The sequence below is a fragment of the Hippocampus bargibanti genome, linkage group LG06 (genome assembly GCF_051943395.1).
Source record: "Hippocampus bargibanti isolate YZ-2025 linkage group LG06, ASM5194339v1, whole genome shotgun sequence".
Classification (NCBI taxonomy): domain Eukaryota; kingdom Metazoa; phylum Chordata; class Actinopteri; order Syngnathiformes; family Syngnathidae; genus Hippocampus; species Hippocampus bargibanti.
This window is the reverse complement of record NC_142739.1, coordinates 7,153,642-7,168,506: the sequence shown is the minus strand read 5'-3', so window position 1 is coordinate 7,168,506 and position 14,865 is coordinate 7,153,642. Positions and strand designations below refer to the sequence as shown.

Sequence of the window (14,865 nt, the reverse complement as noted above, 5' to 3'; positions counted from 1 at the left end):
ATTTCAACTGTTCAACAATAATATCCATTTTTTCATCGAAAATCCTTTGAAAATATTTGAATAGTGATAGAAGTTCATCAATGCAACAGTCACGACTGTGTCCGATGCCAAAATGTCTTCATCAACATGGTCATCTATTTCATTCTCATCAGGATCTGGAAAGATATACAGTACATGGGTATTTTAGAAAATACATTAGAAAACATATGGGCACAGCAACATTCAAAAAAGCAAAAACTATACCAAACTAACCGTTTGATCTCAATTTTCTGATCTTACCGTGAAATGGGCATCTCTTTCCTTACATTACATCACAAACAGAATCAAGTCAAAGTACTGTATTTGAGAATGTGAAATGCACTATTTTGTCCACTAGATGGCAACAAAACCTTACATAACACATGTGGAAATGCAACCTATTACGTTCTTCAAAACAATCATTTCTACATTTTCTGATGACAAATTCTTTCTCTCAGATGATTTTACTCGACATGCCAATCTAATGTCCTCAAGGCCTTCAGAAGTAATTTTGCTGTCTTTGATTTGCCCCAAATAAAATATAGACTTTTAGCTTTTCCTGTATTTTTTTTTCACAGAAACTTGTGTTGTACCTGCTCCTACCATGTTTCACTGTCTTTTGGAAATAGGAAGTGTTAAATTTGTACCAGACATTATGATGAAAATGTTTTAAGTTTTCTAATTTCTGTTTAGGATATAACAAAAAAACATAAGGACCTCCGTTTCAATAATTATATTGAGAATGCAAAGCTATGAGTTACAGCTATTAATGTACAACGCACCATTCACTTACAATTATTCGCATCGGGTACCCAGTCAGGATCAACAATATCATCATGAAACTAGCGTTAGCACGCCGAATGTTCCATCTTTTAGACACTACTTATTTTTAATATTTCTTGGTAAATAAATAAGTTAGCGTTAGTTTATGCATTTCAGTATCAAGGTAAACCTCTTCTGAATAGCTCATAAAATCGTCACAACATATACTTACGTGATATTTGATCCGTGACGAGAAGTAGAAGGAGCTTTGAAGATGCAGGAGCGCACGTTGTGTTGCGCAAGAAGGAGATGATGTCACTGACGCTCTTAAAGGCATAGCTGCACATAACCTGTGTTAAAGGGACATGTAACTTGTGCTGCATCAGTTCCAATCGAAACTTGAACTGCTACCTTTAATTTTTTCGATCTATAAGCACTTATCTTTAGTGTACCAAATATGACCCCATCGACTGTAAAGTGTTAATAAAGACTACTGAGCCCATTTCAAAAGCTGCCGTGTAAGTTCATTAACCATGATATTACGTCCATCATGCTTCACAGATGAGCTTGTGAGTTCTGGATCGTAAGCCGATTCATGAGAAAGTAAGATTATCAGTTTTTAATTGGGAAAGCTCTGGCCATTTGTGTTTTTTTTTACTATATTTTATCTGCAAGACTAAATAGTGTCATTTATTGATAAAATTGTGAAGAGTACACCTGTGGATAATACTGTTTCCTTTTTAACAGATATGAGTATAAAAAATTGAAATATGGACCAATTTACTACAACGACTAGCTTTATTAACTGTAACAGAAAGGTTTTCAGAAGTGCTTCTCAAATTCAAAACTAAAATTAAAACATTTTAAACATTTTTTGACTGACCATCTCAAACCACACAATCTTCTTCTTTTCCTTTCGGCTTTTCCCTTCAGGGGTCGCCACAGCGAATCAATGTCCTCCATCTATCCCGGTTTTGTGCATCCTCTTCTCTCACACCAGCTACCTTCATGTCCTCTTTGACGACATCCATAAATCTCCTCTCTTCCTCGAGGTCTCCTGTCTGGCAGTTCAAGGCTCAGCATCCTTCTCCCGATATAGTCACTGTCTCTCCTCTGGACATGTCCAAACCATCTCATTCTGGCCTCTCTGACTTTCTCTCCAAACCCTCTAATATGAGTTGTCCCTCTAATGTACTCATTCCTGATCCTATCCAACCTGGTCACTCCCAAAGAAAACCTCAACATCTTCAACTCTGCTACCTCCAGCTCTGCTTCCTGTCTTTTCTTCAGTGGCACTGTCTCCAGTCCAAACATCATGTTTTATACACTTTTCCTTTCATCCGAGCGGAAACCCTCCTATCACACATCACACCTGACATTTTTCTCCAGTCTCTCCAGCCTCCCTAGACACGCTTCTTCACTTCTTTTCCACACTCTCCATTGCTCTGGACAGTTGACCCCAAGTACTTAAAATCTTCCACCTTCTTTATTTCTTCTCCCTGTAGCATCACTCATTCACTTGGATCCCTATCATTCACATACATGTTTTGTATTCCGTCTTGCTGCGACTGATCTTCATTCCTCTCCTTTCCAGGGCATATCTCCACATCTCTAGTTTCTCCGCCACCTGTTCCCCGTTCTCGCTACAGATCACAACCAATTACAACCCTCTCACTTCTCGGGATGTTCTGTATGACTTCATCAAAGTCCAACCAAAATTTCTCCCTCTCCGTCAGCTCACATCCTACTTGTGGGGCATACCCACAAACAACATTGAACATCACGCCTTCAATTTCTAGCTTCAGACTCATCATTCTATCTGATACTCTTTTTACTTCTAAGACATTCCTAACAAACTCTTCTTTTAAGATAACCCCAACTCCATTTCTCTTTTTGTCTTCACCATGATACAACAACTTAAACCCTGACCCTAAGCTTCTAGCCTTGCTCCCTTTCCACCTGGTCTCCTGGACACACAGTATGTCAACCTTCCTTCTCTGCATCATGTCAACCAGCTCTCTACCTTTACCTGTCATTGTTCGTACATTCAAAGTTCCTACTCTTAGTTCTAGACTCTTGGCGTTCCATTTCTCTCTTTTCCTCCGGGCACACATCCCTCCTCTCCTTCTTCGACCAAAAGTAGTTAATTTTCCACTGGCACCCTGAAGGTCAACAGTACCAATGGCTGCCATTGTTAAACCGGGCCTCGGCCGATCCGGTATGGGATTCAGAGGTTTGATTCGCATATTTGTTTTGGCAATTTTTACGTCGGATGCCCTTCCTGACACAACCCTCTGTATTTATCCGGGCTTGGGACCGTCACAACAACACATTGGCTTGTGCCCCCTTGTGGCTACATTCATCTCAAACCACACAATGCTGACAAAATAAAATTATATAAATTCGATAAAGAGGAATTCAAGCTGATCACCAACATTACAGTACCAAAAAACCTGAGCCCGACAAACCAAATTCTATAAAATAGTGCAGATTTTTTTTGACATTTTTTTATCAAAAATATCTGGATTAATCAATGCACAGCTTTTTGAACAGAGGTTTCAAGGAGGGCAAAATGCTGAAAGCATGATCAGCTCCTCTGCTATGTTTTTTTTTCCCTGAGCAATTTGGTATGTTACCTTATATGGCCCCAACAAAGCTTGCTGGTTTTCTGAAGGAGCAGTCACAAAACAGGATCTCTCAATGCTGCACAGTTACAACTTTGAAAGACTTGCTTCAGAATGGAAACATTGTTTGACATGAATCAGTGCTCGTTAGTACTGACCGAAATAGCCCTTGCCCCAAAAACATTTTGACTTTGATATACATATCTTAAGGATACCAGTATAGTCAAGGGCATTTTTTTAGGTTTGCATGTTATTTTTGTGAATTTAGACAAAGACAACACAAAAACACCAAAAAGAGCAACACTTGGAAAGAGCACTTGCCGACCGCTGTCTACTTGGGCGCCATCTTTGGGGAAAAATGTTTAAGAACAAAAGTCTTTGAAACAGAAGGCAAAAATCCCCTTAACATCAATTTACGGTACTACAGATGCTTTACATTGGTAAAAATGACCATAATAGGTAAGTGAGAATGTCTATGGAGAAGAGCAAAATAATTTAATGTATGGATACCTTTCTTGCAGTAACCATTTGGAGAAGAGCCTTCAGCTCCTGATGGACAGGGTGGATGACATGAACCAAGACATTGTCAAGTATAATACTTACAGCCGCAATGTAAGCAAACTGCAGCAGCAGAAGCACCAGGTAATTCTCACACGTATACTTGTATGCAGTCACAAAGTTTTTCTTTTACACACAGGACCAAAGAAAAATTCCACTAGATGGATATGAGTCATGGCTACAAAAGAATTTGGCCCACAACCGGTTCTAGCGTATAGATTGCAAATCATCACGTAGTATTAGTGTACGCACACGCACACACACATGCATGCACACACACACACACACAACATTGTTTTTAATTTCTTACTCCTAAATGTTTCCTCCTACAAAGTGCTGCTAAGCAAGACATCACCAGATACAGGTACAAAATGAGAGGTTTTGCATTGTCGTTTGTAAGGGAAAAAAATTGCATTTCGCAGGTTATCAAAACACATTGAATTGCTGCCAAGATGGGCACAAAAAGACTTCACTTTGCTGGACACAGGCAGATTACTTCCCCTGTGCTTAAGAAGTAGGCTGTCGGGCCAAGCCCCAAGATTTGTGCTGCTCATGCAACACAGTTTAGTGAGCGACAATATTTGGCTGGCAGTTGCTGCGGCTCAACACATAGCATAGTCCCTCCTAAGTCATCATCCTTGTGTCGGCCAAAAAGCTTCATTTCTGACAAGTACCGTTCTCTCAAAGGGATGTCAGGGAAAGAGAGAAAAGCCATCATAATTGCTAAGGCTCGCTATGTATTCTCAAGTTGTTTCGCAGCTCAATTTTTTGCAGATTTTGGACACTTTAAGTCATTTTTATTGGTGTTTCGCATTTGAATAAATATATCATACTGCGTGTTTTGGGTATTTTAGATGCTATAAAACGTTTTTCTGATGTCAGTTGGGAAACAAAAAAGTGAAGTTGGTTGTCCTTTAAGGGTGTAATGTACATCAACCTCAAATTTTATTGTATTTATTTTGTCTCTAAAAACTAATTTGGCGACACATGTCAAATTGTTAATCGGTTTTTCTATTGTTTTCTTAAAAGTCAAACTCAACACTGAACACTCAGGGGTGCTTCGCATGCAAATGGCATCAAAAAGTCTGAATGGCTGCAAAACCCTTTTTAAAAATTTAATGAGACTTATCCTTTTATATTCTCTTTCAATAACTCAGACTTATTGCATGCACCGACTTCATTAGCTGTAAATTAAAAGCAGCAGCAGGAAAGCATGTACTGTGTAAATAAAAAAAATGTATGAGCACACACTCAGCCAGAATAGAAGAACAATGAAAGGTACCGGTAGCATGCTTTCAACAAGTACAGGCAACCTCAATAAAATGCGGCATAAATGCTCACCGACTCACGCGTAAATGTCATGCACATGAATTATAATCATGAAAAATAAATAAATGAAAATTATGAGAAGAACCATTTGTCATAGCCATTGTAACACAGATATTCCTATGTTCATAGAAACCTACGCCTACATTACAGAACTTCAATTAAGCTGTCATTACGTTCAGCGATTGGAATTGAAAAAATGTCTGAAGCTTTATTGTTCTGCCTTCATAAGCCCAGGTTTACAAGCATTGTAATAGTCACATAACTTGGAGTCCATATCTGTTCACGTAAGTCCTGCATGATGAACATCAGCAACCGTCCCCAGGCCAATCACCCACACTCCAGCCAGTATGATTTACCATCCTCTCCCACTGACCTCATCAGCACAGGCCCTGAACCTCACACGATTTTAACAGCCTATATCTCCAGAACCAAATAAGCTCAAAATGAAGTTTTTTTTCTGATGAAAGAAGAGAGTCAACAGTTTCTAACACTGTTGAATGTTTATGTTGTCAGTTTGGGTGAAATGTGCCCAAACTTTTAGAGTCTCAGGTTAATATGGGCCAAGCCATGGCACTGCTTTATAATAATAATGCATGTCATTCATACCAACAATGCTTCAAACTTGTCCAGCAATCTGAGTAAAAATGGCGAAACCCCCCTGGCACTGGAGTACACACATTTTTGCACATGTCTGGCAGTTAATGAGTTAAGGAATATTGCTCCACCTCCTCCCCCAAAAGTGACAATTAATTTAATCGTAGACAATTAATTTTGTTGTGTTCTTATTTAATCTGGGGTTTATTTTATTGTTCAACTACCTTGTTTCACACTTTTCCCATTGGCTGTAATCCTTGTCTTTGATGCACTATCATTGATAGTCAGGGGCATCTGAAGCATTGTTGGTATAAAGCAGTGCCATGGCTTGCCCCATATTAACTTGAGACTCCAGTCTTTGGGCACATTTCACCCAAACTCCTTGATGAACAAATGATCCAAACCTGCCTTCTGTAACAGCACGGCGGTGATAAACGACCATCGAGATAATTGTGTTGCGAAGCCAACATGAGCATATGCAGGCTGCCGTGTGTGTTTTATGTAACACCCTTTCCTGTCGCACATTAATTGTCAGTGATGCTCCATCAACTCAGAAGGAAGCATGTTGTAACTTTACTTTAACTTTACTTTTTTTTAGCAAGAGACAGCCATGTCTGGAAGCTAGAAGGTGTAAGCACAAACATGGACTTAACATGGACCCTCGCTTTAAAACCTGCCTTCTTGAGGTTGTTAGTCTTTTTTCCACCATCTCACACATTCTTAAGCTGGTCATTCTTTTGGAATAAATGTCACAAAAAAGCAAAACAAACACTTCTTGTTTGACGGATATTTCAATTTTTGAGAGACATTGAGAGCTTTGAAAGGCGCTTGAAATAAAATGTATTATTATTGTTATTATTGTTATTATCATTACTATTATCATTACTATTATCATTACTATTCTGATTCTTCTTCTTCTTCTTCTTCTTCTTCTTTATTATTATTATTATTATTATTATTATTATTATTATTCATCCATTTTCCATACCGCTTATTCCTCATTAGGGTCGCGGGGGTGCTGGAGCCTATCTCAGCTGTCTTCGGGCACCAGGCGGGGACTCACTGAATTGGTATTATTAATATTATTATAGAGGAATACTTATCTCTGGTCACCCTCTATCCCAGGGGTCGCGAACATTTTTGACTAAGCCATAAAAGTACAATATTTAGAAATGATTTTCAGTGAGAGGCACACACATACACACACATGCACACACGCAAACACGCACATGCGTGATTTCAACAAAATGCCAGAATATACTATTTAAAATAACTTTATGATAATACGCACCATTAATAGGAATCATTTTCCGTTCCTCATGATTGGTAAAAAAAATCCTGCCAAACGATCGGCATGTAAGTCAACTTGCCGGGTCCATAGGCAAATCTACTGCTAGCTAGCCTGCACACTTCTCTTTAGCTTGCACGCTTGCTTTCTGCTGTCTCTCACAGAAGTATATCGATGCTAACGTTAGTTTGGGGCTTGTCAAAGTGCCACTGATATTCAACTGTTTCATATATGGTATTGTTTCATTGCAAATTAGAATCACGGCAGAACTTATTCTCTATACAAAGGCAAATCCTTCCATCCATTTACCGTCACCGGCTTATTTAAAAGGGGGCATTTACTTGTTTCAATATCAACGGCCATAGGTCAGTATCATCCAATCAAAATTGCGCTTTCCGCCAACTGGCGCCCAAACAGGAAATTAACAGCGAAAAAGCGAGAATATGTATTTAGTTTTCTCAGCGAGCCAGATGCAATCATCAATAGAACCATATATGCGCGAGCCATAGGTTCCTGCTCTATCCTTTGGTGTCTTTTCTTGTTTTTGAATGTGAAGTGTCCTTGAGTGTTTTGTAAGGCGTTTAGGAATAAAATATATTGTCCATCCATCCATTTTCCAGATCACTTATCGTCATTACAGTCGTGGAAGGTGCTGGAGCTTATCCCAGCCGTCTCTGGGCACAAGGCGGGTGACACCCTGAATTGTTTGCCAGCCAATCGTAGGGCATACAGAGATTAACAACCAGTCACTCTCACACTCACTTAAGGACAAATTTGAGTGTTCAAACAAGCGAGAGGTGGAGTACAATTGCAGGGCACTTATACACGAACGACCATAACACAATTTGGAGTGTCAGTTTATCTTATGTGCATGTTTTTGCAAAGGAGATGGAAGCAGCGATGTCTGGAGAAAGCACATAAACATGACGACAACATGCAAATACAGCAGAGTTCGAATGTACAATTTATTTAAAACCCTCTACTGATTTTCCTCAGCACAACACAATGTCCACCAGACGTCTGTTTTTCCTCGCTCACCAAATAAACAAGGGCAGCTGCAGAAAACTAGCTTTCCCCCCCCCCTCATCTTCTTATTTACTGTATTTTTTTACTATAAGGGACCTTGGAGTATCAGGCTCGAATGAATGGCTTGTTTTAAAATTGTTTTTATATACAGTGATCCCTCGCTACTTCACGGTTCACTTATTGCGGCTTCAGTGCATCACAGATTTTTTTTCAGGAGGAAAAACTTTTTTTGGAAGGAGTCTTTCTCCGAGAGAACAACATTATCGGTATTTGTTGGCACTCTCTTTTTTGTCTTTCTTTTTTTGAGAATAGAGAAATGTTTTTTTTTTTATTAATCGCATGCAAATGTACAAACAAACAAAGTAAAGTAAACACTGCAAACAAAACAGAATAAACCCAAACACACCGTCTTTGACAGCTCATGGAGCAATGTTCTTCTCTCGGAGCAAGACTCCTTAAAAAAGTTGATTTTTTTTTTGACTACATTGTACTTTGCGGATTTCACCTATCGCTGGCTATTTTCGCAACGTATCTCCCGCGATAAACGAGAGTTCACTGTATTGGGCGCACCACATTATATGGTGCATAGGAGCTACAATAGTGGCTGTGGTTGCTTTATGGGTCCACTAGATGAAGCGACACTAAAGGCAATACAATACAATACCCCTTTATTTATATACAGTAGAGCCCTCACAACTGCCTAAGATATAATAAAGCACTTTACAGAACATTTTAAGAGACTACAGACAAGAAATCAGAATATTGATCATATATAGTTCCCTTGGGCTATTATCCATGTGTTGTAGCATTGACCTCACTGTGCGGAGGTCATGGGTTCGATCCCAACTCCGTCCTTCCTTTTTGGAGCATTTTACAAACAAATTCATGGTTGTGCCATGGGTTCAGCAGTTTCACCCGTAGTGGCAAATATGTACAGGGAAGAGATGGAGAAACAGGCCCTCACATCCTTCCCGGGGACAAAACCCAGACACTGGTTTAGATATGTGTACGACACTTTTATCATAATTAAAGAACAAGAAATTCAATCCTTCACAAATCAACTCAACTCTTGACATCAATATTATTATTTATACAGTAAAGTCTCGTTATATCGATATCGGATATATCGATAGTCCCGGTTATATCGATACTATTTCTATGCACGCTCAGAGAAAATTACATGCAAACAGGGTCGGATATATCGATAATCTCGGTTATATCGATATTTTTCGGACTCCCTTGAATATCGATATAACGAGACTTTACTGTATATAATTTATTCGCGAGGACATAAAAGAGAACCAATTAGCTTTTTTGGACTGTAAGTAATTTTAGGAGAGGACAGAACGCTAAAAAAAGAAGTCTGTAGGAAGGCCACGCACACTGATCAATACCTGCTTTTTTAATCTAATCACCAACTACAACACAAACTAGGAATTATCAGAACCCTCCAGCATAGGGCTAAACAAATACCAACAAGCGTTGAAGGTAAATAAAATGAGTCAAAACATATCAGAAGAGTACTCACAAACTGTGTCTGTGTAAGCTCTCAGTCGTACAGGAGTGGTCCATCGATGAAAAGGTTTCTTCAGCCGTCATCTGTACTTCTTTGAAGGTGTCGGACGTTTCGCTTCTTATCCAAGAAACTTTGTCAGCAAACTAGCAAACTAAAGTCTTACTGGTAGTTTAGGCCCTATATATATAGCCCTACTGTACAGAAGTGGCGGTGCCGGACTCTTCCACCGGTGGAAGCGGGGCATTCAGGCCAGTCGTTAGTCAGAACAATAGGAACAATCAATGGAGCTGCTGGCAGTAGTCCTCTGCTCCCCCCAACCTGAGAGCAGGGACCTATCATAGCAGAGTCCGGCACCGCCATGTCTAGACAGTAGGGATATATATATATATACAGTAAAGTCTCGTTATATCGATATCGGTTATATCGATAGTACCGCTTATTACGATACTATTTTCATTTCCCTTAAGTGAGATTGGTGTCCGAACGCCGAAGCAAGAATATCTCGAATATCTCGAATATTTTGTTCGAACTCCGATTTGTTCGAACTGTGAGGCGTTCGAGAACCGAGGTACCACTGTACTTCAGCAATCTAGGTAAATCGGGCCCATCAATTTTAGAATTTGGCCCACTTTTCAGACACAAGGGGGGCGAAATGGGCCCTTTTTTAATTTGACTTGGTACCCAATGCGAATAATTGTAAGTGAATGGTGGGTTTCCCACTAATAGCTGTACCTCATAGCTTTGCATTCTCAATATGATTATTGAAACGGAGGTCCATGTTTTTTTTGGTATCTCCTAAACAGAAGTTAGATAACTTAATGTCTGGTACGAATTCAACACTTCCTATTTCCAAAAGACCGTGAAACATGGTAGGAGCAGGTACAACACTTACAAGTTTCTGTGAAAAAAAAGACAGGAAAAGCAAAAAGTCTATATTTTATTTGGGGCAAATCAAAGACAGCAGAATTACTTCTGAAGGCCTTGAGGACATTAGATTGGCATGTCAACTAAAATCATCTGAGAGAAGGTATTTGTAATCAGAAAATGTAGAAATGGTTGTTTTGAATAACATAATAGGTGGAATTTCCACTTGTGCCATGTAAGGTTTTGTTGCCATCTAGTGGACAAAATACTCCCCACTACCGTATGTGCATTTCACATTCTTACATACTGTGACTGGAAGATAGTACATCTTAAATGACTGAAGTTCTGTTTGTGATGTAATGTAAGGAAAGAGATGCCCATGTCATTGTCATCAAATGGTGAATATAGTTTTTGCTTTTTTGAATGTTGCTGTGCCGATTACCATTTTGTGTTTGGGAGCCTTTTACTGAGCGAGTTTCTTGTTCTGTAGCCACAAAGGGATATATGTCTTGTGCTGGTCCCAAGCCCGGATAAATACAGAGGGTTGTATCAGGAAGGGCATCCGTCGTAAAAGCTTGGCCAAAACAAACATGTGGATCAAACCTCTAAAGATGGAGGACACTGATTTGCTGTGCCGACCCCTTGAAGGGAAAAGCCGAAAGAAAAAGAAGGTCCATATGTTTTTTTTCTAAAATCCCATGTACTGTATATCTTTCCAGATCCTGATGAGAATGAAATAGATGACCATGTTGATGAAGACATTTTGGCATCTGACACCGTCGTGACTGTTGCATTGATGAACTTCTATCACCATTCAAATACTTTCAAAGGATTTTCGATGAAAAAAATGATGGATATTATTGTTGAACACTCGAACTTCTATGCAATGCAAAATGACATCAATAAGCCCCTGTGTCTCGCCAAAGAAGAGCTTGAGAAGTGGCTGGGATTGATATATTGTTTCTCAATCTCAAAATGACCAAAAAAACACTCGGATGCATTGGGCTTGAAAGCTATCTCCACTAACTGATTATGCTGCAGAATGTACTGTATGTCAAGGGATCGCTTTGAAATTATAAAAAGGAACTTGCATATAGCAGACAACACAAAACAAGGAACTCGGGGAAGCCCAAATTATGATCCCTTGCACAAAGTAAGGCCAATGAAAAAAGTTTCAAGAATTACCCAAGTCACCGCGTTTGTCAATTGATGAACACATTGTACTCTATGAAGGTAGATTTACACTTAAGCAGTGTATACCAAATACACCAAAGAACTGGGGGTTCAAGTTGTTGGTGCCGGCAGGTTATGATGGCTACATGTATGCATTCCATATACAGGAAAGATAGATCCAGTCAGTGACTCCAAGGTTCCCGATCTGAAAGTGAGCTCAATTTGGCTCAAAACATCCAACCAGGAAATAATCATCAATTATATTTTGATAATTGGTTTACATCTATCCCCTTACTCCCAACATTTGGCAACAAGAAAAATCTGGTGTTGTGGCATAGTGAGGCTCAATCGATTGTTCAGCTGAACCGCAGCTAAAAGACAGTGAGGTTCTTTTCCCTCCGATGATACAGTATTCGGTTTGACAACATAGCTCATGTTCCATATGTTGCAAAGAACCGCAACAGGTGCTAGCATGGCACATGCTCGGTGAAAACTAATATTTACTGCAAAAAAATTGCAATGTAAATATTTTTTTGAATCATCACAAGAACTGCTTTGCATTATTCCATGGTTATTAGCTAGTTTTCTTTATCTGTAAAGGAACTTTGTATTTTTATGTAAACATTTTATGTAAAGATTTTATGTAAATTATGTATTTTATGCAAATATTTTATGTATTCTTTTGTTTTAATAAAAAGCTGTCATGGATAAAAGTCTAGTCTTTGAAGTTGCATTTGACATATGTTCCAAAATCGCACCCACTCAATTGAGGTCTTTTATGACGATTGTACCAAATTAGGCACATTTTCAAATTTTCTATATTATTGGAAAATAATAAAAATGAAGCTACTAGTATGTTATTATATCTATCAGTGACCATAAAAACCGAACAGATTTTTTCCAAGTAGAAAATAATTCAGGCAGTAAAGGGTTAATTTTTTCCCTATCCTTAAATTCTGCCTCTTTCTCGATCCATTTTTCTGTGCAGTATCTTCAGAGGCGGCAGCAGGAAAACACCCAACGGCAAAGCAGAGGGGAAGCAGCCTTACCTGAAGAAGACATCAGCAAAATGTTCAAGCCCCCCCAGGCCCCTCCTCGCATGGACACGCTGCTTATTGCTGGTACAGTAACAGACGTCAATGTTAAAAATAAATGTTGTCTTTGCAGTTGTCATGTTTATCATCAGTCTCTTAATGAAAGGCTCTGAAAGGCACTTTCAACATGTAATATAAGTACTTAAATATGATGGACGTACAGTTTATTTTTAAAGGTTATTTATGAACAGTGTGTTGTCTTCATTTTATTTGACATATCTTAAAGTGGGCTGTAATTTAGCTACAAATGCTGCTCAGCCTCGGTATAGAACCTCCTCCCACTCGAGCACCAACCATTATTTTTTTGGATAATTAGTGGCCGCAAAAAAAAGTGTTTTTCTCGAGAAATTGAGGTCTGTAAATTGAGGCGTAATCCAAAGATTGACATCTCCATCATAAAAAAAAACTCCATCAGCCACCTCTGTTTCCCTCACGGGAGCTCAGGATATGCTTCATAATTTTCTCAACTATTATCGGGAAATTACATGAATCCAATGTTTATTTGCTCATTCAGCAAGTGGACTGTTGTTTCCTGTCTCATGCTGTTCAGCACATACCGACACAACACCACCCATTGCTTGTCATCCTGCTGTGTTCCCACCACTAATTTCATATTTTGCTGTGCTTCTTTTTCTGCCCACTTTTCCTTCTTGGTTTGGCCTATTTGTGTGTTTGAACGTCTCTGTTGGTGTAATTTTGAATTATATATATTTTTTATTTATTTATTTTTGTGGTATGCGTGAATATATGTGTTTACTCTCTGACAGGGCAAATTAACAACTACTGCCAGAACGTGAAGGAATTCACCTCTCAGAACCTTGGTAAACTGTTCATGGCAGAGGCTCTCCAAGGCTACAACTAGATGAGATAACAGAGTCAAGAATGAAGAGAGCACAGTGCAAGAATACATTAAAAGACAGCCTCCAGTTAATCAGAGAGCTGAGGTGTCCTGTTTATTTTCTGGAAGCGCTGTTGTTACACAATTTGGGCTTGATGTTTACCTTTGAGTGAAATAAAAGTGATAAACTCTTCTCTTACTTGGAGCCACTCCATCCATCCTCATTTAATTCACTCACATTACCGTAAGTATATAAATGTCATTAGGTGAAATATCACTATCATCACATGACATCATTGCCTCGATACACTTCCTTCCAGGTATTACATGATAAACTAGTACTCTTCTGGGAAAGTGCAAGAACTTACTTTTCGGGATCCCTCTAACTCAGCAACATCAGACCCCAGAAGTCCATAAAATAGTCCTATCACACTGGTGCGTACAACGTGATAAATCACCAACACCAGAGTTCCCTACCTTTCGTTTAAGAGGATGTGGTAATGGTGTCAAGTCAACAGTCACGGGCAGTAGGCAGGGGACACCCTGAACTGGTTTGCTAGCCAATCACAGGTACCCAGAAATAAACAACCTGCGCTCATACTCTGGACCATATTTACTTCTGTAAACATTGCCCCACGTGACATGTTTTTTTTCCCCTTGCCTGTCACTCGATGAGCTTTGTGGTGCATGCATGTCATATCACGGACACGTTCCATTGCCTTTAGAAGGTGCATTTGATTTTATCATATGTCAAGAAGTTTTTGGACCCAAAATCAACTTTGTGATGAACCAACCTCCCGCACTCGACCCATTGCCGCTCACGTACATGCGTAGTGTAGGGGAGGCGATCGGAGTTGATTCGTTAAGGGGCTAACTGTAGACCAGTTGGTGTGCCGGTCAGAGTACATGTAGCACACTGTATGAAGAGACATGGCTTCAAAGGGGTTTTGAAATACATTGACTGGGGAAAATCAACATTACTGGCAAATACAGGTACGAGGAGAGATGTTGTGATGGAGGGGAACAAATAGACAACTGGGTAGGGATAAGATTAAGGCTTTGGATAATGAGGAACACTGAAGAGGGTCACTTGGGGGGGTTCTGTACTCTGAGGTTGAGATTGAGGTTGAAGGTGAATTTGAAGTTGAATGAAGTCCATAGTGAATCTGACGTTAATCTAA

General features: G+C 39.3%; 1 protein-coding gene across 1 annotated transcript in view; it reads left to right on the top strand.

The window, feature by feature from the left end:
- Positions 1 to 13,883, top strand: part of LOC148896276 (eukaryotic translation initiation factor 3 subunit H) — a 58,918-nt gene extending 45,035 nt beyond the window's left edge. The window contains exons 6-8 of the mRNA XM_088997723.1: positions 3,926 to 4,046; positions 12,741 to 12,873; positions 13,614 to 13,883. Of these exons, the coding sequence (XP_088853849.1) occupies positions 3,926 to 4,046; positions 12,741 to 12,873; positions 13,614 to 13,708 (349 nt within the window). The 3' untranslated portion in view covers positions 13,709 to 13,883. The remainder of the gene's footprint in view (positions 1 to 3,925; positions 4,047 to 12,740; positions 12,874 to 13,613) is intronic.
- The last annotated feature ends 982 nt before the right edge of the window (positions 13,884 to 14,865 follow it).